This window comes from Haliaeetus albicilla, chromosome 10 (genome assembly GCF_947461875.1).
Source record: "Haliaeetus albicilla chromosome 10, bHalAlb1.1, whole genome shotgun sequence".
Classification (NCBI taxonomy): Eukaryota; Metazoa; Chordata; class Aves; order Accipitriformes; family Accipitridae; genus Haliaeetus; species Haliaeetus albicilla.
The window spans coordinates 1132364-1153735 of NC_091492.1; the positions used below are offsets into that span (position 1 = coordinate 1132364).

Here is a 21372-nt window from a genome sequence, read left to right on the forward strand (position 1 = left end):
TTAACGCTGTAAAGTCAAAAAGAAACATTGCAATGTTTTTTAAAAGTGCAGGCATGACACAGTGCCTTTTCTTACGCAACAGCTCCAGCAGCACACACCACCACAGGCACAACTCGGCACGGGCTCCTGCCTTCCCAGTATTTCCTGACCCTAGCGCCGTACGGTTCCCAGACGGGTTGATTCTGTACTGAAGAACAGCACTTTCTCCTGGCAGACAGAAGATGCCCTTGAAAAAAACACAACAAGACTTTACACTGCAAAATGAAAACTTTCATTGTTTTATTCTTGACTGCAGCTGTTTACAGAAATATAGTTGCGAGTATACAAATGTCCCAATAGAAGCAAAATATTTTTATTTTTTAATATTCAACAAGTTATCACAGGATAGCTAAAAACATAGATGCAAATAAAATATCCCCTCATAGAACAAACTGAAAACACCGGGTATCAGTGCTTTGAAAATCCCAACTACGAAAGCCATATACACAGAAATGCACAAAGGAATATCTGGTGCTACTTTCACATTGCAGGACAGTGGAAGAGGCAGCTCAGCGGTCGACCAGTGCGCTCCAGGAACACATGGCAGAAAGGCAGGTAAGCCACTCAAAGATGCAGCTACTAACAGAGGTAGAAAGCTCTGCTCTGAAGGTTTTTGGAGCTTACTCATTAATAATGAGCTCAAATGTAAATATTTCAAATAACCTCATCTCAAATAGCATCCACAATAAAAAAAGCTTCAGGAATACTGGAATGTGTTCCCAGTTCTGCAACACCCAGGAATGCCACGCTCCCTCCTTTCAAAAGGGAGCTTTTCCCCTCAAGTGCCATTATCCTGACCTCCGGGACGGCCGCACTCATGCGTGAGGACCCACCTGCACAAGGGACACACAGGCCAGACCTTCCCCGGCTCACCAAGGGGCAGTTCCAGGGACTAAAAAGAATTGAAGGCCATTTATGCGATCTGAACACAGGACCCTTTGCTAATCTGAATCCTGGAGCAAATGCAGACAACTGGAATATTGTACAGCGGGCTGCTGCTGGGTGTTGGAGTTTTGGAGTCTGAACCAAGTGCTCGCAGAATGTCTGTGAGTATCCCACAGCAAGCAAGGAAATCCTTGGATTCCCCACTCTTGTCCCAATACACTTGAATGTTGTGAGGCAATTTCATGAACCATAACAGCAAAAATTACAGATCTCTGGAAACAGCAGAGATCAGACCTGCAAACTGACGCCTCAAAGAGAAGAAATGAGGCCATTTGCTTTTGGTTTGGCAGAAGTGCTTCGATGAAGCCTGTACCAGGGCAATAATGTCTATCAATCAACCTCATGCCAAACTGCAGCAGAACACCCCTGATTTGGCATGAAGAGTCATGGTGGACAAAATACATGCTATTGATTTTATGATCTGTATTTCTTTCAGGGGGTTTAATTTCTCACACAATCTGTAAGAAATCAGTACAAGTCACAGCAGGGTTCCTCACAGCTAGAAACCAAGGAGAGCTTTCACCAGCTTTCAAGGAAAGAGCTTTCTAGATATTGACTGTTACAGTAAAACATCAGTCAAAAAACAACAAAAAAAATTAAAGATGCCTGCCTTTATGAGAATAAAGAGAAGAGGAATGACAGATTAAGCTTCACCTTCCCGATCCAAACACAACCCAGCGAAGCAGCAACCGGGATCCTTTGCTATGCAAGAACAATTAATAACCCTCACTGGGAGAGAGCTGCTGGTTGTCAGTCCAGCTCCTCCGGAGTAACACAGCCACCACCATTCCCTATCGGCATGAGCTGCTGGGACACTGAGAATGGAAAAGGTGCCGAAGTCAGGAGTCACTTGAGGAAAGCTGGCAGGGGAGCACACAGAAGCAGACAGCCACTGCTGCGTTTCCTGAGCCCATCCAGTGGGCAGGCTCTCAACCGAGGCTGTCAGGTCTACTGTTTAGCTAACACCACATCTGCAATTATTAATCAAAATATATAAAAATACAAAAGTGTACAGCTGTTTTCAAACCATGGATATTAGTGACGTTCACAAGCCGAGCAAGTTTCTGGAGCAACGTTACCAACAGCGCCACATCTACAGTACGGAAAGGTGTTGATACAACTATTAATGAGTTACTACAAAAACCTTGGTAAATAACCTCAGACTAAGGAAAAGTAGTATTATTTCAGGTTTATAAAAATGTAAATATAACAGTATTCTATGCATGTGTCTACTAATTTTTTATATATAATAGATATACGATTCCTCTATATACATATATATATCCTAGAATATACAGGCATTGCATATTTACATACCTATACAGATTATAAGAAAGGAAAAGCCTCTCCTCCTGTGTAACCCCTCTGAGCCTCATACTCAACTAGAGAATTTTACAAGTACACTTTTACAGGAGTTTATCTGCCACTGCATTCTTCCTTGTATCTAACGAACATTTACCACATTTCCCACAGTGACCCTCTATGCTCGATTCCCAGCCTGCAGTGGGCACAGACGTACCCCTTTGTGGGCTCAGGTGACTACTGTTGTACACCACTGGCATAATTGGTCTGAATATGAACATGAAGTGCTCACAATCTATCCCAAAAGACTACTCCAAATTAAAACAAAAACCACAAACAAACAAAGCAAGCATCTCAGTACTAGTTTCCTTTTGGCTTGTAAAACAACAGAGCTGCCACCAGTCCTCTGGAACACCAAACACACCTATTCCTTGAAAATAAATTTTGCACTAATGAGAAGTCACCAGTGATCAGTATTTCCTCTTCTCACTTTCCACCTACAACTCATAGCTCAGCGCATGCAAAGCAATTCATTCTCCTCATTCTTGCTTCTATCACTCAGATAAATATCCGTAATTCCTTGTACTCCTCTCCTGTATTTACCCTGAAAAAGTAACCCAACCATTTGCCATACAGAGGCATGGGATTCAAAAACTGACAGTGAAACTCTTTTCTAACTCTTAACGAATGTGCACGTGCATGCCTGCACACACACGTACATACCCTTGGGGGAAACTACCTGTAGCTTTTTCAGTCCAGTAACAACTTTTTTGATTTCACTTTTTAATAAGTCATCTTTCCTGCTACTCAAATTGCAATTTAAACTATGTTTTAAGACAAATGCAAGCTTCTGACTTGTTTGGTATTCTTTCTGAAGACTCTGGAAAGGTCATAGGAGTAGAAAATCTGTTCAGACAAGTTTTCTTTTAGAAACGATATCCTAAATCAAAATCACAATAGAAGCTTTTAAAAAAATAATAAAAATTCAACTTATCTAAATCAGGGGAATGTCAACTGATACAGCTGCCCAGGCTCTTAGTATTTCCAGTAAAAAAACCTGCCAAAGTTACAAACACTTAACTGTTCATGCTTTATTCTATCTTAAAACTACATAGGAAGTAACCACCCTGTCAGTAGTTAGAAGTAATTATAAAGTGATTGGTGATTAAACATCCACTTTGAAACAGCAAGGCTGAAATTATTTCTTCAACTATTTTTATGTTAAAATAATAGCAAAGCATTTGGCTTGAATACCTGTTCAAAGATCAGACAGTGAAGAGGCAACTGACAACAAAATGTGGACTTGCTAATTAAGCACAGAGCACCAGTAACTTCCTGCCAGAGGAGATGTTTACCTAATAACTGCGTATTATGTGTTATTCACATGGGGTTTTTTTATATATATATATACACACACACACATAGTGTATAAGCGGACAAGAGAATGTATGCAGAAGTCACAACTGGTGGCTAGCAGGTACGATTCCCTAGATTTTAATCTGCACCAGCAAATCGCTGTTCTGTAAACCACCATGCACTACGGACGCTGTGCAGATAGTGGACCATGGGTGCTTTAGAGGTATATACAGCTGAAGAGTATAGCCCACATCTAACATGAAGGTTTAGCTTTAACAATTCTTTTAAGAGCGAGCTCAAGCAGCAGAAAAAAAACCAAGATACAGAAAACCCATCCCAGCAATGCAGCTCTACAGTTTTTCATTTTTCACCTAGTAATATCTTCTGTACTTAATTGCTGCTTTGTGGATATAATAGTAACTTCTCCTTTATAATAATGTCAGAAACTTGATATTTATAGAGACTACTATCTCAGTATCTTCTAACTTTCTCAACCAAAATGGACTAGATGTGATGCCACCGCCTCATCTCTGTAGGCAAGCACTCCATCTGCTCAGAGCTAACAGGCATGCCAGTGTGAGCATGCAGAGGAGTAAACACAAAGATTTAAAAAAAAAAAAAGCAGAGTAAGCTCCAATTATCAGTATCAACTGCTTAAATTACAAAAGTAAATGTCCAGGACTGATAAAATACAGATGTGGCTCACGCTGTTCTTGGGTCTTTCTGCCATGAAATCCTGCAGCCTGTCTTTAAGCTCTTTATTGGCTTATCAAACCTCTCTTTATCCTCTGTAACAGCTGTTTGCAAGCAGCAGTTCAAGCACTAATCAACCACTGAGCAATCTCTTCATTCATAAGACAAATACTTTTTGTAACCAAATCACATGTTCAAAGTGTTGTACATTTAAACATTGACCTAAAATGAACAAGATAAATTTAACATAAGAAAAGAAAGGTGTTATCCGGAAGTGAAAAATGGGATAGCACAGCCCTTTTTTTTTTTTTGTAACTTTTTTTTTTTCTCTCTTCTCTTCATAAGCGACCTAAAATACACACACAATTCAAACATACCCTCCCCCTGGAGCTGTAGCAGTCTTGGTATGAAGTTCTCTTTTGGACACCCATTGTTAAATGGAGAATTGGTCCCTGGTGACTTGGCACTGACCAACAGCACTTCAACGTAAGGATACACCCCTTCAGAACAACGGAACAAATTGAAGCAGCACACAAGTGAATTTATAATTCCTATTACTTCTGTGTATGAAGGCCCCAGATGACACCCAACAGCTTGTCCTGGGACTGCGATCCTGCAAAAGCCACCAGTTCATTTTCGAATAACTGGCTATCGACTTCCACAACCATCTGGAAGTTGTTTCGGTCCATAATTCTCAGTCTTCTACATAGCCTCATATAGCTTTTAGTCAATGCTGCAAGATTGCTGTTTTCATGTCATGAACCATAACAAGATTTTGTTAATATTTTGTCTTAGCGGGAAAAAGAAAAAAAAAAATCACAGAAAGAAAAAGTATGGTTCAGGGTTAAAGCAGCTCTGGACATTATGAAGCAGGGAATTCTTTTTATCATGATTAAAATTTTAAACATTTTAGCATAATCATAAATTAAGAGTTAAAACACAGAGGCGCTAATAACAAAATATTAAATAGACAATGATAGTGGATAAAAGCTGAATGGCTCATTCTGAATGAAACCCCATTATTTTATATATGCCTAAATGCCTACGGGTTTCCTTACTAGATCGTATTGCTGAGTGACAGACACATCAAAACACGCAGTGAAGCTTCTCATAGCCAGCTGGAACAATAAATTGCCTGATGGAATGGCGAGAGATGAACAAGTTATTTATGTTGCAAAAAGTACTTAAATACTCAATAAAGACATAACAAACCCCACCCCACCCCACTGTTATCAGACGCCACGTTGTGGTAGAACATCAGACAAACTCACAAATTTACCACAAAAATGTGTGGCAAAAAGAATATTTTATATATATGTATATATATAAATTTTTATATTTATGCCAATGTACTCACTCAGTACAAATAGCAAAATAGTATACCATTTCCTAAATACAAAATATAGCTTTCCAAAAAAATGAAACACACATTAGATATAAACCATCCAAAACTTGAACGATTGAAAACTGTATTCAAAATTAAATGACCCAGAGCAGGTCTCTTTCTGAAAAGTTCCCTTCATATCGGCAAGAAGCCTTACTACTGAAAACGTAATTCAATGCCTCTCAATGAGAGAGAGAAAGAGAGAGACAGAAAGAGAAAGTGAACGTTATGACAGACTGACGAACAGGAAAATCCATTAAAACAAACAAAAACTCTACACGGCTCAACTAAGCACACACGTTAAGGGAAAAACACACAGTAAACAGACTAGAGTAACTTAAAAACCATTTACAGACTATTCTTTGTTATTTAAAATAACAAAAATGAAAAATGACATGATACCAACTACACTCTACCAAGGCATAATCGCCATACATGACAGCTGTTGGGCTCTAACTGCAGCAACAGCTTTCTACGTGCAGAAGGAGAAGAAACAAATGTCTGAATGAGGCTGTAGTGAGATATCACAAAACTGGATAGTTGGAGCACCCAAAAAATTCACATGCCTCACAATACAACTGCATGGTCTGGAGTGGGTTGTTTTTACATTCTGTAACATCAGTCAATTATTATTTTTTTTTAAATTGAGACATGACAATCTAGAAACTAGACGTGGGGACTGTTGGTAGAAAAAAGAAAATCACTTCAAAACTGCAGTGAGCTCAATATGCTACAAAGATGCAACAGCTCAGGATGAAGTGAAATTTTCAAGAATGTTTAAAAATGATCTAGTTTGCCCCCTACTTGGACTAAAGTTAAGCTGAAGATTTACATCAGTAACAGCTGGAAAATGACTGGTTATAGGGGATTCCTGCATTTAGAAGGTGGTAGAGAAATTGCTTCCTCTCTCCTTAATCCTTGATTATTTGTCAAAGCTTCTACTGACTAAGCAATTTAATGCCATGGATTCCTAAAAGCTGCTTCTGATCTTTAAAGCCAGTAGGATATTTATGTCTCTCTTAAAAACGCAATATGAAACTGAGGGAGAGAGAAGGAAAACCATGAAGAGAATGAAAGGGAGAAGGCTGGTTTGAGAATGGCTAATGCAGCTTTACAGAGTTCTAACCCATACAGTCAGAGTGAGAGACACAGAGGAGTTCCTTCCTCAGCCAGGCAGAAAGTTCTTTTCAAGTTGACGGTATTTTAGAGGGTAAGATTTTAAAAGTAAAATTTAACTGAAAGTTCCCCTTCATTTCTTCATTTTGTTAGAGCCACCAAACCCTTGCTCTATATACAGTTACATGTAAGAGACATGGAAAACCGTTAATCACATTCTCAGATGGGAAGCACCCACCTCTGGCTATCTACAGCAGCAAGCAATTCTCTGCTCATTACATTGCCACCTACTGCAATTAACAAATCGCAGTATTAGCTCTCCCACTCAACTGTAAAACATGCGATCCCTTCACTTACTGACAGTTATGAGTCATGGCTCATGTCACAGGCATTTGATGTTTCTGCTTCACAAGCTTTTCTAGTCAAAAGAGGGGATGTCAAGAAGGAAGAGGAGGAAAAAAAGTAAACGTGGTAATGTGTATTACCTTCTAACAACAATAACAACTGACCAGATATGCTTTAAATTCAAAGAGCACCCCACTGTTAATGAGGTTCAGGAATCTGGTAACAGTACAATCCCATGCCCTAGTAAAACAAAGCATAGCTTTTCAGCATTATTGGCACTACAAAACCCAAATACTATGGTCACGGCCTTAGGTGCTAGACGCTGCAATTGGCCATGTGTGTGCTCTTGAGAGAAGAGGGCCACTTTTTGACAGAAGCAATCAGTTCCACATGGCCTAATCCAGAGGCGGAAGGTCTGACAGGATCTGGAAAATCATCGCTTTTTTCTTCACAGAATTTCTGCAGGAAAAAACATGCAAGCAAAAAAAATTAGGCATAACTAACAAAAGTAATTCTCTTTACTTCTATGTAGTTCCTTCATCTTGAAAGTGTTCCTCACAAGCAGACATGAAACTATGAGTGACTATCAGAATGCAGCACTCTTTCATAGAGGCAGATTACTGTCCTTCCACTTTTTTTTTTTTTTAAAGTTCATGACTTCATATGCAAAACAGTTCAGATTAGAAAATGAAGTGTATCACTTAAGTGAAACTTATGGGGGATTTAGGACGGCAACACAATTAACTAGAGCCAAGTTACACACTGTGGACAATACTACATTGCAGAGTCGTCCTGGTTCTTGGTACTCATTTGTAGTCAAAGCCTTTCACCTCTCTGAAAAAGGCACCTTCTAAAAGCAGAATGTTTCCTAGTAACAGCTGATCGTTGCAGCTCATTTTTAACAAAGACTCAGCACGTAGCACACTCTCAGTAACTGCCATATTCTACCGAAACTTGTTTTCACATTACATTATTGTAACCCAGGAGGCAACTTCAGAATAGTACAGAATTGAGGTGTTATTTACTCGGTAAGCCTTAAGTTTTTAACTACAGCCATATTTTGTAACGCTTTTATCTGCCAAGCTGTCAAGTGATCTACTCTCCTTCCTAACAAAGTACTATATCGTAACAGCAGATGACAAAACATACAGCAACTGAACAACAAGACCCAGTCTCAACCAACCGTTTCATACAAATTCTGACCTCTAACTGTTTTTAAAAACTCTTTATTCTAGACACTGGTATTATATTCTTAATTCAGCATTACCGGTATTTTGGCTAACCTATTAAAGCTCGGTAATACATTCTGAAGTAAAGACTTACTGAACAGAAGTATGCATGGCAGCAAAGAACCCAGAAACCCAAACACATTACTTACTTGACTAATTAAAATGAGCCAGCCATATTGTTCCCCTGGTTTTGCAATGACACAAGCAGATCATCTATTTTCTCAATATTCTGATTGGTTGCCATAGCTGAAGGTAGCGGAGAAGTCTCAGATATCTGCTGGGAGAGAAGCGTTGGCACTGCTGCTTGTCCTTCGCTCTGTGGCTGACCTGGCTGACTTATAGCCATCAACTCATCCGGCAACGTAGCTGGTCCAGAAGTTAGCAGCTGACCACAGTCTGTTAAGCAGTAAGTGAGGAACAAAGGACCATTTAAATTAGGTTAGTACATGCAGTGAATTAGCCAACTTCTTTACATATATCCACATTGACTATAAACTGTGTAGAAAGTTACATGTGCTTTTGTTCACGTGACCACCTTTGCTCACCAATCCCTCAGGGTAGCAGAGGTTCAAGGTGTACGTATTGAATAGATGGCCTCTGTACTATGACCAAACGCTATTAACATCCCAGAGGACTACACTTAGCTAGAAGAAAAACAAAATGCATAGCATAAGAGAAGTACTGAATATGCCTATCCTTTGTCTGTCTTAATTGCAGATGTGTCTTTCGAAGTTCAGCCAAGGTATCCACTAGCTCCTTCTATAAATCTGTAAATTGTGTCTCACCTCCTAGCATTAGCATTATCTTCAGCTTCATGGAAAGGCTTGGCTGTATATGGCCTGACTGTCAAAGAGTCCACACAGCAAAGCACAGACCAAGTACACAGCTATGGCTTCCCGTCCAGATCTTTTACAAGCTGTTGCAATCATTATCTGCATCTCTTACTTCTGGAGCTTCCCAGGTATCTACAGCTCTTTACAGACAGATGAAAGGATCTACGTCCCAAAGAACTTGTCAGAGAGGCTAGATTCAGAGATGAGATATGGAAAACTGCAGGCTTATAAAGTTAAAGGGGTTTCAAAGGCACTTCAGGAGACACTTTTCTGGACTACACAGCTTCAAAATCTTTGCTTTTCTTCAACAAAGTGTGGAGAAAGCCTCTGCATAAATTGTGGAAACCAAATGCAGCAAGAGAAAGATTACTGGAGCTGTCTTAAGCAGGAATAACCTTTTTTTCCTTTTAACGTGTGCATACATGTATTTTATATATTATTTGTGTGTTGTTAATAATATTATATATATACACACTTATTTCTATATAGATATACACACAATTCTAAGGTGGTTTTGTCACGTGTTTATCTTAAGTGTAAGACAACCAAGAACTATTTAAGCTAAGTTCTCATGCACAATCAGCAACATTCAGAGCAACACAATGAGTATATATATTCTTAATTGTAGTGCTACATTACCTATTCCAGAATTATTTATTTTTTTTAATATCTTAGAATTGAACAAACATTGTCTTGTGGACTCCAATGAGTAGCTCTTCTAAATTGTAAACTCAGAATAGGGCATCTATCACTTACTGTTTTGAATGCCAAACAGGAATATTCCTGATGTTTGCTGAGATGAAGCAGGAGAATTCTGCAGCTGGTTGATAGCACCTCCTGCTGTGTTGTGAAATAAAGAAGCTTGTTGCTGTGGAGGAGAAGCAGTTCCTTGCATTCCTGCCATGCTGTTTTGAGAAGAGTACATAGGAGACTGCTGCAGCTCTTGCTGGCTCATACTATTCTGCAAGGCAGACATGGAAGCTGAAGAGATGAAGAGGGTGACTTGTTGCTCTTGAGAACTTGGTGACCCTTGGACCAACTGAATCTGGGGCGAGTTATGGAAGATGGCTGGCTGCTGTGTTTCAGCCTGGTTGGATCCAGGATTCTGAAGAGAAGACACTGTAGTCTGACTCTGGAATTGCATGGGCTGCTGCTCCTGGTTCATTGATGCCATGTTAGTCTGTGGATGAAAAATAGACTGGCCTTGCTGCTCCTGGTTGGTAACTGGGTTTTGATTTGGATTGAAAATCATGTTTTGCTTTTGAGAAGCAATTGTACTCATTGCATTTTGATTACTGAACATAATGTTCTGCTGTTGTTGCTGCTGCTGCTCTTGAGACGGAGGACTACTCTGAATAGCAACTATTGAATGCTGAGGCTGGAAGATAGCTCCTTGTTGGTTCTGAGGAATTGAACTGGACTGGATGGAGCCTAATGACACTTGAGACTGAAACAAACCTTGCTGAGCAGGCTGAGTCTGGGGCTGTTCTTGGGGAAGCATAGAACTCTGGATATGAGAGATCTGTGTCTGCTGTTGGAAAGAAGTCTGCTGTTCAGTATTTGTTGCTGTCTGAAGAGGAGAGATGGAATTTGGGCTTGTAAAGAATGACATCTGTTCTTCCTGAGTTGCAGGGTTGCTCATTGAACTCTGGGAAAGGAACATGTTGGCAGACTGCTGGTCTTGAGGAACTGAAGAGCTCTGTAATACACCCATGGCGTTCTGCGAGTGGAACATTGGAGGCTGCAGTTGGTCTGAGGAATTAGTACTGGTCTGGTTGTGAACAATGGAATTTGGACTGTGAAAAATAGAGCCTTGTGTTTCCTGTGATATATTCTGAGTATCACCAATAGCATTCTGAGTGTGAAAAAGCTGAGCTTGTGAATGTGGAGACTGCTGCATAAAGCTTCCCGACTGAATAGACATGATTTCTCCGCCTTGCTGGAACAGACCACCTCCTTGTTGTTGAGTTCCACTTGCCTGAACAGTCATCATGTTTTTGGTAGATGAAAAGATATTAACTTGAGATTGACTTTCTCCACTATGCTGCATTTGAACCATGGTCTGAAATACAGTACTTTGCATCTGTTTACTCTGTCCTGAAGCTTCTTCTCCATCTGCAGAATTTGATGCCTGAAACATAGTAGGTCCATTGTTGGAGACCTGCTGCTGAGCAGTAGGAGTAGTCTCACTTCCAGAAACACCAGGAGATGAAGAGAATAATTCACACTGCATTTGCATGTCTTCGCTTGTTGATAACCCACTCATGATGTGAGAAGCCTGCTGGTAAACAGGTGACTGTTGGAGGGCTCCATTCCCTGAAGTTGTTGAAGAGAACAAATCAGACTGCATCTGTGTTGCAGCTTGGCAAATGTTTTGTTGGATTCCTATCACCATTGCTGCAGAAGTCTCCATTGCCTGCTGCTGCTGCTGCTGCTGTTGTTGTTGCTGTTGGTTGGACAATGCATTTTCAGGCTGTGAATGAACATTTTCAGCTCGTCCAGGCAAAAGGTTCTCTGGTCTGGAATGGACAGTTGTGTCTGATGAGGAAAATATCCCAGGATTTACGCTATTTTGTATCTGGCTAACTTGCTGAAAGATATCTGCATTTAGCTGATCTTGAACATCCTCACTGCTGTCTGAACCAGAAAACAAAACAGAAGATAACTGCTGTTGAGCTTCCAATACCTGCTGCACCAAGTCAACATTTCTATTGCTGCCAGTGGCAGTGTTTGTTGGAAAATTTCCAGCTTGCAGTTGCTGTATAGTGTTCTGTAACTGACTCACACCACTTGCTGATGAGAAAATACTTGATGAAATCTGTTGCTGCAATGCCTGTGCTGGTTCTGAGAGCGTAGACTGTTGTTGTTGTGATGCATCGGTTAATTGTGACAAAGTGACTACTGTGCCATCTGATTGCAAGACTTCCCTGGTTTGGGAATCTCTTGTTTGGAACTGTGCAGCTTGCTGCAATAATGCATCACTGTTCTGCAGCGGACCCGGAGTAGAAACTGCTGAAAAGCTACCAGGCTGGGAAATGTCCTGCGTTTGGATAGTAGTTAGTGTCTCTGGATTATACACCTTCGGCTGTATTTGTTGCTGGTTTTCATTTTCAGAAGGTAAATGGGAAGCAGAAGTTGATATGCCAGACATACTGTTTTCCAATGTTTGTTGAGTTGGTCCAACCACATTTGAAGCCTGAAAAGAGCAATACATGTAGCAATTCGTAAGCTTACTCAGGTTATGCTTATAAAATCTCCACCAATCCACTATGTTCAGGGAAGATCAGACATAAGGTTTGATGGCTACGTATCTCTCCATACATAATCAAACAAGTATGCAAATGACTAGCAGTGGAAATGCTACTTCAGGGAAGGAGTCAAGGTAAAATTTAATGAAAACAATACTGGGAAGTGATTGAAAAAATATTCTTACAGTAATTTACTAGTTCTGTGTCACAAGATAAAAAAATTCATCATGGTATCACTAGCCAATCAATCTGTTTGAAGATAAGTTACTTTCAAAGGAAATTATCTATTATTTTAATCATGCTCTGTGATCATATGTTTTGCCCAGACCGACATCAGACATGACTTTTTCCCTTGTGTTACTCTTCTCCACTATTAGACCATGGACTGATGGGTAGATGTAACTATGACTATTAAAAGCTACTATCTGCAGATCACAATCAAACTTACCTTGAAGACAGGGGGAGATCTTTTTTCTGCACTTACTTCCATTGGAGCCACATCTTCATTCTTAATCATACTGCTTGGCATGAGTGGAGTTATCAAGGCACTAGGAAGAATGTTTACCTTCTCCAGGTTACAACCAGTGGCTTTCACTGCTGCAGTCACAAATAAAAATAAAAGGAGGGCAATGGAATGTTAATGTTCACTATACAAAGAGTGGGTTTCTAGTGGTGGCCTGCTTCCTGTTTCACTTTTCAGCCCTACCATTAAGAACTCCCATCCTCATATAAGATGCTAATATGCAGAGAGATCATTGCAAACATTTCAATACTTCAAATAATCCTAGAAAACCTGAAACTTTCAGAGGTTATTTTTAAGACCAGCAGCAATGCCACAGTTTTGTTTTTCTTCCATTTCTTATCTTCCTAGACCAGGACAGCCATCCACCAACTGCTTAAACTACAAACATAAAAGCTTAAGACATCTTTCCACAGATTATCAGATTTTAAATTTTACTGCACTTTTAACTATACAACTTCTCTATTTAATTTTGAAAAAATATCTGTTTTCAGATAACCATGTGAACAGAGTGCTCAAAGCATTCATACTGTACTTTTATCCTGTTAAAGGACTAATCAAGCAAAAACTTGATAAATCTGCATGCCAGATCTGTAGCAAGAGCAAGTTTTTATTTTGCCGTTGCAGTGCCTATTTTTTTTTTAAAGTAGAAAGGTAGCTTCTTAAAATGAATTGCATCTTTTTAGTTTTAATTTTTCCTGATCCACGTAAAAAATATTACATAAGCTGAGATCTTTGCTGTAAATGAAATAAACTTCCTTAATTTCAAATACTGCTGAAATTGAGCTTAAACAAACCAATGGGAAAGCCCATAAAAAGCCAATGGGAAAGCCCGTAAAAACCATAGTTCCCTAAGTACTTATAAGTAAATTAAAGAATTACTCTTCAACATAAAGCAACCGATCCGCATGTTTTTAACAAATTTAAATCTTACAATAACATAGCAGTAAAATTTCTACAAATTTACATCAACAGTATGCCATGTCCTCAGTAACAGTACGGTATGTTTATTCTATGTAAAACCAAAGACAGTCTCCTGAAATGTTGTTTTCTGTCTTCAGCAATAAATTCTCAGCCATCAGTATGGCAACAGTTGTCAATATACCAACCGCCAAATAAGCTCTTTCCTTCCTTCTGTTAACTCACAGGTTTGGGGTGCCTCCAGAAATACAAGCCCCATGACCAGACACGTTAGGCTGTGCTGCTGGCAGGGAATGCAAATTGAATGAGACTATTCTAAAATACGTCTACTCCAGGACAGCAAGTCATACAGTGTATTTAAAGACAGCAGTCAGTGTTTTTCTACACCATAGTCACAATTTACAAGCTTTTCTCTTCTATGTGCTTAATCATGTTGTGTTCATCAGAAACAATTTTTAAAAATTATGTAAGTAATTAAAAAAAATCCTAATTGTATCCAGATTAGATTCTAGCAATGGTATGTTTGTTCACAGTAACATATTTGGTTGGAAGAATGAAAAAAAGAAGCGAGATTAATAATGAAAAAGAAGTTTCAAAAGCAGAGAAACACTGTTGTTTTGGTGCTTTACTATGTTTTTGTAATACACTTAGTTTAGAACTTCTGAATAGTTACCATCTTATCAAGGCATACACACCCTCTTTCCCTTTTCTGCCAAAGATGGAAACTGAAACTATCACTAACCACTTAAAAACAAGGCTCCAGCACTACTTCAGTGTTAGAAGGCAAAGACCTGAACTACATGGTTGTCCATACCCCTCCATCTTCCTCAAGTTTTACAGAACAGCTTAAATTATACATTTGTTGTCTTGAAATGTAACTTGTCATTTAAGTCTGTCAAATCTGCGGTCTCTTAAAATGTTAGAGCTAGGAATCTGTAATGGCATTGGGAAGCCACGTTTTGGTTTCTTTATATACACTGATGTTGTCAGAGAAATTATTTTAAGGAATATTCACAGATACCTGAGACAAAGATTAAAATTGCCTGCGATAGGAAGAAAAAGGCCTTGTAGCTCAATACCTAACTGTACACATCCCTGGCAGCAACAGTTCATTCCATCTGGCCAGGGCTGCTGGAAATGATGCCACTTAAGAAATTATGAATTCTAGGATTTTGCTCCCAGTGAAAGGAAACAGAAAGGAAGTAGCATCCTGCTGGATCCCCACCTGGTCTTTATCATTTCAGAACACTGAGTAAGGATGGGCTGGCACATATGCAGAGACAAAGTACATTAAGCAGACAAAATTGTCTGACCTCTGGTTCATGATCAGCCTAGAGTATAATAGGTACAGGAATGAACCGTCAAAAAAGAGCTGGCTAGCAGAAAACCCACACAAGAAAGTAAATTAAGATTTATTGCATAAATTACATGGAGGAGATGAAGCAACAGAAATAGCACATTGCGTTCTTATGAACAGCAGATGTTCTCCTGAAGCAGTTGGTATCTTCCTTTGGTTAAGCCTCCATACTCAATTAGATGGATGTCAGGCTTGCCCCAATACATTAGTTATTATCTTACTCATCTTTTTAATCTTGCTACTAGAAGTCTTACCAGTCCTTTTATCAGCTTGTTTCACTGCCCTAAATATTTTTGCATATTTCTCCCCCAAATATTCTCTGCAGGTTTAAACTCATCATACCTTGTATTATCATCCCTAACAAGTTGTAAAGTCAGCTTGTAAATATATCCCCTGCCAAGACCAAGCTATTAACTTCAAACATGAGCTTCATGATTTTAACCTGAAGCTATGGATTCCTATCAAACTTGTGATCACATTGTTAATTTGCTTACCTTTCAACCTGCTTTCATCAGAGCAGGCTATGGAAATTTCCATTAACCTTTGTACACTACCATAGTTTCAACAATCAACTAAGAAACATTTCCTTCCTCTACTTTACTTCAATATCAGAAGGATCAATTCACTTCACACTTAAAAACCAGGCAAACCTAAAACTTGCTCCCTTGGAACAAAACAACAAACTTCGCATGGACAGAATGGTCAGGGGGAAAAAAAAAAAAAAAATCACTGAGGGAATTAAGTTGAAATTGCCAGAATTAGCATTCTTAACTAGACCCACTGAAAGCAGTCTTATAAAACCACTGGACAGCTTCCAAAAAATACCAAGTTGGAATGTTTGTGTTTTTCAGTACTCAGTTCTTCCCCACCACTACCTTTATGTGTGTTTTTTTTCTTAAATTAACACTACACGGTTTCTATATCCTTTGTATTAACTGCCATCTTAGGCTTCTTCCTTTTTTCTTCTTCACTTGCAAGCATATTAAATAAAGATTAGACTGCAGGGCCTGACACATGAAAAACAGAAATTTTTTTTAATATTTTTTTTTCAAATTCTTCGTTCTATAGTAGCTCATGTTAAAATATACTGTTATAAAGTAACATATTCAGAATCAGAAAAAAAACCTCGCTGTAAGAATATGGCCAGATTTTATAAGCACAGACTTATCTTCACAGGACGTCTGATTCATTCCTCCAAATTTGGGTAGGAATTTATAGTTAAATTATTAACAACAATGATAAGAATCAATTTAGTACCTTTTATAGCCTCTTCAAAAGAACAATGTTGGGCTGGGCTGGAGATTTCCTTCTTCACATTAACATTCAGAGTACCAGCTGTTGAGACAAAACACACTGAAAACTTCCTTATGTTAAAACAACAAACAAGAAAAAAAAAAAGGCGGGGGGGACGGGACCAAAACAGTTACTTATACCTTAAAGAAATTAAGGTTCTTTGAAACCCAGAGAAACTTTCTGAGTTGTACATAAGCTTTCTGTTTGTGGTTGTGAATGCACCAATGATCACAGTGCCCAAAATACCATTTTCACTTCCAAAAATGTGAGCCAGTCAGCAATTGTACTGTGTATTGTAATATGAATAAATAAAAATACACAATGTGGTTAAATGTCAACATTCCTTAGGATAAAGCCTGGTGCTATTTTTGGTTATATTTAGTGCACTCTATTTAGTATGTCTAGTTTTTTTCCTGCTCGGCTTCATTCTGAACCTTATACTAGAAATGGATGCTACTTTGTAAGAACAGCTGTCTCCATGCAGCTGAAATTTGAACTACTTGTCACGTAAATGAGAAATGCCAAGCCTTTAGATTTTATTATTTAACATAGCAAACCTTGCCAGCAAGAGGACTTTAAAAAGATCCATGTTACTTCAAATTTCTGTTGTTTGGCTAAATACTAAGAAATCAGAAATGAGATGTTTAGCAGGTAAAACTGTCCATTCCTTCCCCCAGTCTTCTATTTTACATACATGTATCTGGAGTGTACGTAAATGGTTGCACATCGTGTGATCTTCCAGCATTGGTCACCACATATATTCCCACAGAAACAGCTGAGGTTATTTGCTGGTCATGATATGGTGGCACTTTCACAATAAGGTGATTCTGCAATACAAAAACAATTTTTAAAATCACATTAGAAACCTTACTTCATTACTATTGACCTTAATTTTATTTACATCCACCAAAACAAAGAAACAGACTGATAAAACACCACAAGAAATAAAGACATTGGGGGAAATGTGATCAAGTTACACTTTGTGAAGTAAACTGATAACTAACTTGTGGTAGAAGAGAGATTTGAATAATCTGCCTATATGATGCTCATTGGCAACTTACAGCTCAAATGGAAGGTGCAGAAAGGAAAGACATATAAAGTCCAGTACTTTAAATATAAGCTTATGCCTAACATGCCTTACTGAATTGCAATCAGTTTGCCATCAAATTCTGCTGGACTCAGACACTTCACTGTTCTGCTGAATCAGGTCTTTGTATTCAGTGTGAACAGATGGAGGATGCAGTTTCATGTTACACTTAAGCAGATTTAACACTGAGCAGACATCAAGAAATAGGACTTCAATCATTCATCAACAGTAATAGTGATGAGTGGTCTGTTTATTCCCCAACTACCTCTCTATCCCACTAGAAGTGAGAAATCATTTCTACCAGTGCATGCATGGAACACAGCCTTCAGAGGTGGGAGCAAGACGATATTTGTCAGACATCACTTACATCTAATAATTTCTCTAATTTCAGTCAAATAGTCCATAAAGACACTTAGTTGCATCAAAAAGAACAAACAAATATTTTGTAAAACATTTCAGAGTGGAACAGAAATTCAGCCAGGTATAAAGACTATGGCATACACACAATCTATTTCCACTCAGTAGTAATCTAATGTGTCCTTAGGAAAGCTACTGGAAAAATCATACTAGGCCTTTTAATTACACTGTATGTAAGGGCGAAGACTTACTCACCAAGTTCATATACTACACTCCTACTGTGGTATCTAAGTTCTCCATTAAAAATGGAACAATTATACTTGTGTAAACCCCAAACAATGATCGTTCGTAGAATCACAGAATGGTTTACGTTGGAAGGGACCTTAAAGACCACCTAGTTCCAACTCCCCTGCCATGGGCAGGGACACCTTGCACTAGACCAGGTTGCTCAAAGCCCCATCCAACCTGGCCTTGAACATTTCCAGGGATGGGGCACTGTCCTGGTTTCGGCTGGGATAGAGTTAATTTTTTTCCAGCAGCTGGTATAGTGTTATGTCTTGGATTCAGTATGAGAAGAATGTTGATAACACACTGATGTTTTCACTTGTTGCTAAGTAGTGTTTATACCAAGTCAAGGATTTTTCAGCTTCTCATGCCCAGCCAGCAAGAAGGCTGGAGTGGCACAAGAAGTTGGTGGGGACATAGCCGGGACAGCTGACCCAAACAGGGCTCAGGGGTATTCCATACCAGGTGACATCAGGCCCAGTAGAGAAACTGGGGGGGAGTTGGCTGGGGGCAGAGGGGGGCAGGATCACTGCTCAGGAACTAACTGGGCATTGGTCAGCGAGTGGTGAGCAATTGCATTGTGCATCACTTGTTTTGTATATTCCAATCCTTTTATTATTATTGTCATTTTATTATTGTTGTTATTATCATTATTAGTTTCTTCCTTTCTGTTCTATTAAACTGTTCTTATCTCAACCCACGAGTTTTACCTTTTTCCTTCTGATTCTCTCCCCCCATCCCACTGGGTGGGGGGAAACCGAGTGAGCAGCTGCATGATGCTTAGTTGCTGGCTGGGGTTAAACCACAACAGGCATACACAACTTCTCTGGGCCAACTGTTCCTGTGCCTCACCACCTTCACAGTGAAGAACTTCTTCCTTACGTCTAATCTAAATCTACCCTCTTTAAGTTTAAAGCCATTACTCCTTGTCCTATCTGATATTCAACCAGACTCACTAAAGAACTTATTTGAAGAAAAGTAATATTATTTCTAGAAATGCCTAGGAAGAGGTAAAGGATTATTCGATTTTTCTTTGGAGACAGATTCAGTCTTTTTTTATTTATTAGAATATAACAACAAATAATAATAACAAATAATACAAAAGTACCTGATGAAATAATTCCATGTCTATTTCAGCTTCTGCCTTCCAAGAATTCTCATCTAAATGAAAGTTAAAAGGCATCATTTATTGCACATCAATATAAAGCAATTTATTTTAGTGCCTTTGATCCTGCTTCTCAGTTTGCTCTCTAGAACTAAACTTTATCAACCAATGTAAACCCAAATATCATGCTCTCTTCAGCACCCAAGCCTTTATTGCTTTCACACTAACCAGAAACATTCTCTTGGAAAATCACTTTTGTTCCCTTTAGAAAGTTCTTGCCAATCAGAAAAACTTCCTCTTCACCCTTCACTGAACAACTGTGCAGACTTTTCTTTAGGATCTCTGGAACTCCTGCTGGTTGAGCTGAAATTGAAAAAACACATAGTTTGAAATCAAGAAAATATCAACAACCAAAATAAAAAGCTTTTACTGACAGGATTATAAAGGAAAGAACAAATTAATTCCTGAGCTTCTTCCTTTACTGTATCATTCATTACAAACTTTTCAGAAGATAACTGTTTCTGTTATTTCCTCACTAAATGTAATGACCTCATAAAAATCACATTTAGTAAATGATCCATAAATAATCTTTCCCCTTTTCTCCTGCATTTATTTAATCTTTAAAATGAAACTTTCAGTGTTTGAGCTAAAGCAAAGTGTTCAAAAAGAGAAGAAAATTTAGTTCTGCAATTTCCTGGCACAGAGTGCGATAGACAAATGCATCAGCCCTTAGATGCAGCTGAAGCACACCTTGAATTTTACCCTTAAGCTCATAAAAACATTTTTCTAATGAAGCTTATTTTGTTCTGCTATACAAAAGGATAGAAGCAGTAATTCCCAGATTACCTGTTTTTTATAGATTTTTTTTTTTTTTAAATGACATAGCTTTCTGGCTTGTGGGAGAACTAACCCAGGGCTTTGAGTAACCTGGTCTAGTGGAAGGTATCCCTGCCCATACCAGGGGGGTTGGAATTAGATGATCTTTAACGTCCCCTCCAACCCAAACCATTCTGATTCTATGACTTTCTAGACCTATATACTTCAGCTAATACAAATCCTTGCAAAAGTCACACCTCTGTAGTTGGGGATTATAGCAATTTATATCCTATAAACTAGCAAAGAGAATGCGGCTTACAGATACACATCCCTGGAAACCTCTGCCTCTCAGCTAGTGATTCAGATGATGATTTATATAACACATATTACAAATTGTCTTTGCTGCAAACTACTTCTATGCTTCTTAAAGCATAAATCAAGTAAGACCATGTGTGTTAAACGAAAATGAGCACCAAAGACAATTTAAATAGACATACATTTTAAAATAATGTATTTTGAGTCTGTCACATTTAATATGTTATAAAATAATTTCAGTTTCTAATACAGGTTTCTCAACCACCTTTTGTAATCACCATAAAATCCTAGTGGCATAAGCTTGTACTTGTGCTTTGTATTTATGTGGCCCAATTTTAGTGTTTAATAACAGTATTCTCTGGGCTTCCGACATAGAACATCATACATATTGTAACACTCCAAATTATTTAATGACCTTTCAGAAAGGATTTTTCTACAACTGTTGCAGCAGGTTCCTAGGCAACCATTACGCAACTACTAAATATGCTCAAGGCACTTGAACTTCTGAAAAGAGTAACTGGATTTAGGTTTGCTAGCAAGTTAACAAAGCCTATTTAAAACATAGGCCTTAAATAAAGAGCCTGCACCTACTTAATGTCTTTCCTATAGCTTCCGGAACATTATTGCAACTTTGACAGCAATATTAGTTATAAAACACAACATAAACAGGCTCTGATGAGTGAAAATTTAAACATTATGAGAAGGTACAGTATACATCTGTAATAAGATGTATGCAGCAAACAAACCAGATGTAATGTGCTGGAGAAGATGATTTACATAAATAACTTAATAAACAACAAAATTTTATGCCATATTGATCAGCCAG

General features: G+C 38.6%; 1 protein-coding gene across 4 annotated transcripts in view; it reads right to left on the reverse strand.

Annotated features, from left to right (window-relative positions):
* Positions 1-262: 262 nt before the first annotated feature.
* NFAT5 (nuclear factor of activated T cells 5) overlaps positions 263-21372 on the reverse strand; it is a 77451-nt gene continuing 56341 nt past the window's right edge. For all 4 annotated transcript variants that reach the window (XM_069793183.1, XM_069793185.1, XM_069793184.1 and 1 more), the window contains 8 exons: positions 19644-19778; positions 19419-19471; positions 17276-17408; positions 16546-16623; positions 12939-13087; positions 9999-12438; positions 8559-8805; positions 263-7639 (listed from right to left, as the gene is read on the reverse strand). In XM_069793183.1, coding sequence (XP_069649284.1) covers positions 8567-8805; positions 9999-12438; positions 12939-13087; positions 16546-16623; positions 17276-17408; positions 19419-19471; positions 19644-19778 — 3227 coding nt within the window. In that variant the 3' untranslated portion in view covers positions 263-7639; positions 8559-8566. The remainder of the gene's footprint in view (positions 7640-8558; positions 8806-9998; positions 12439-12938; positions 13088-16545; positions 16624-17275; positions 17409-19418; positions 19472-19643; positions 19779-21372) is intronic.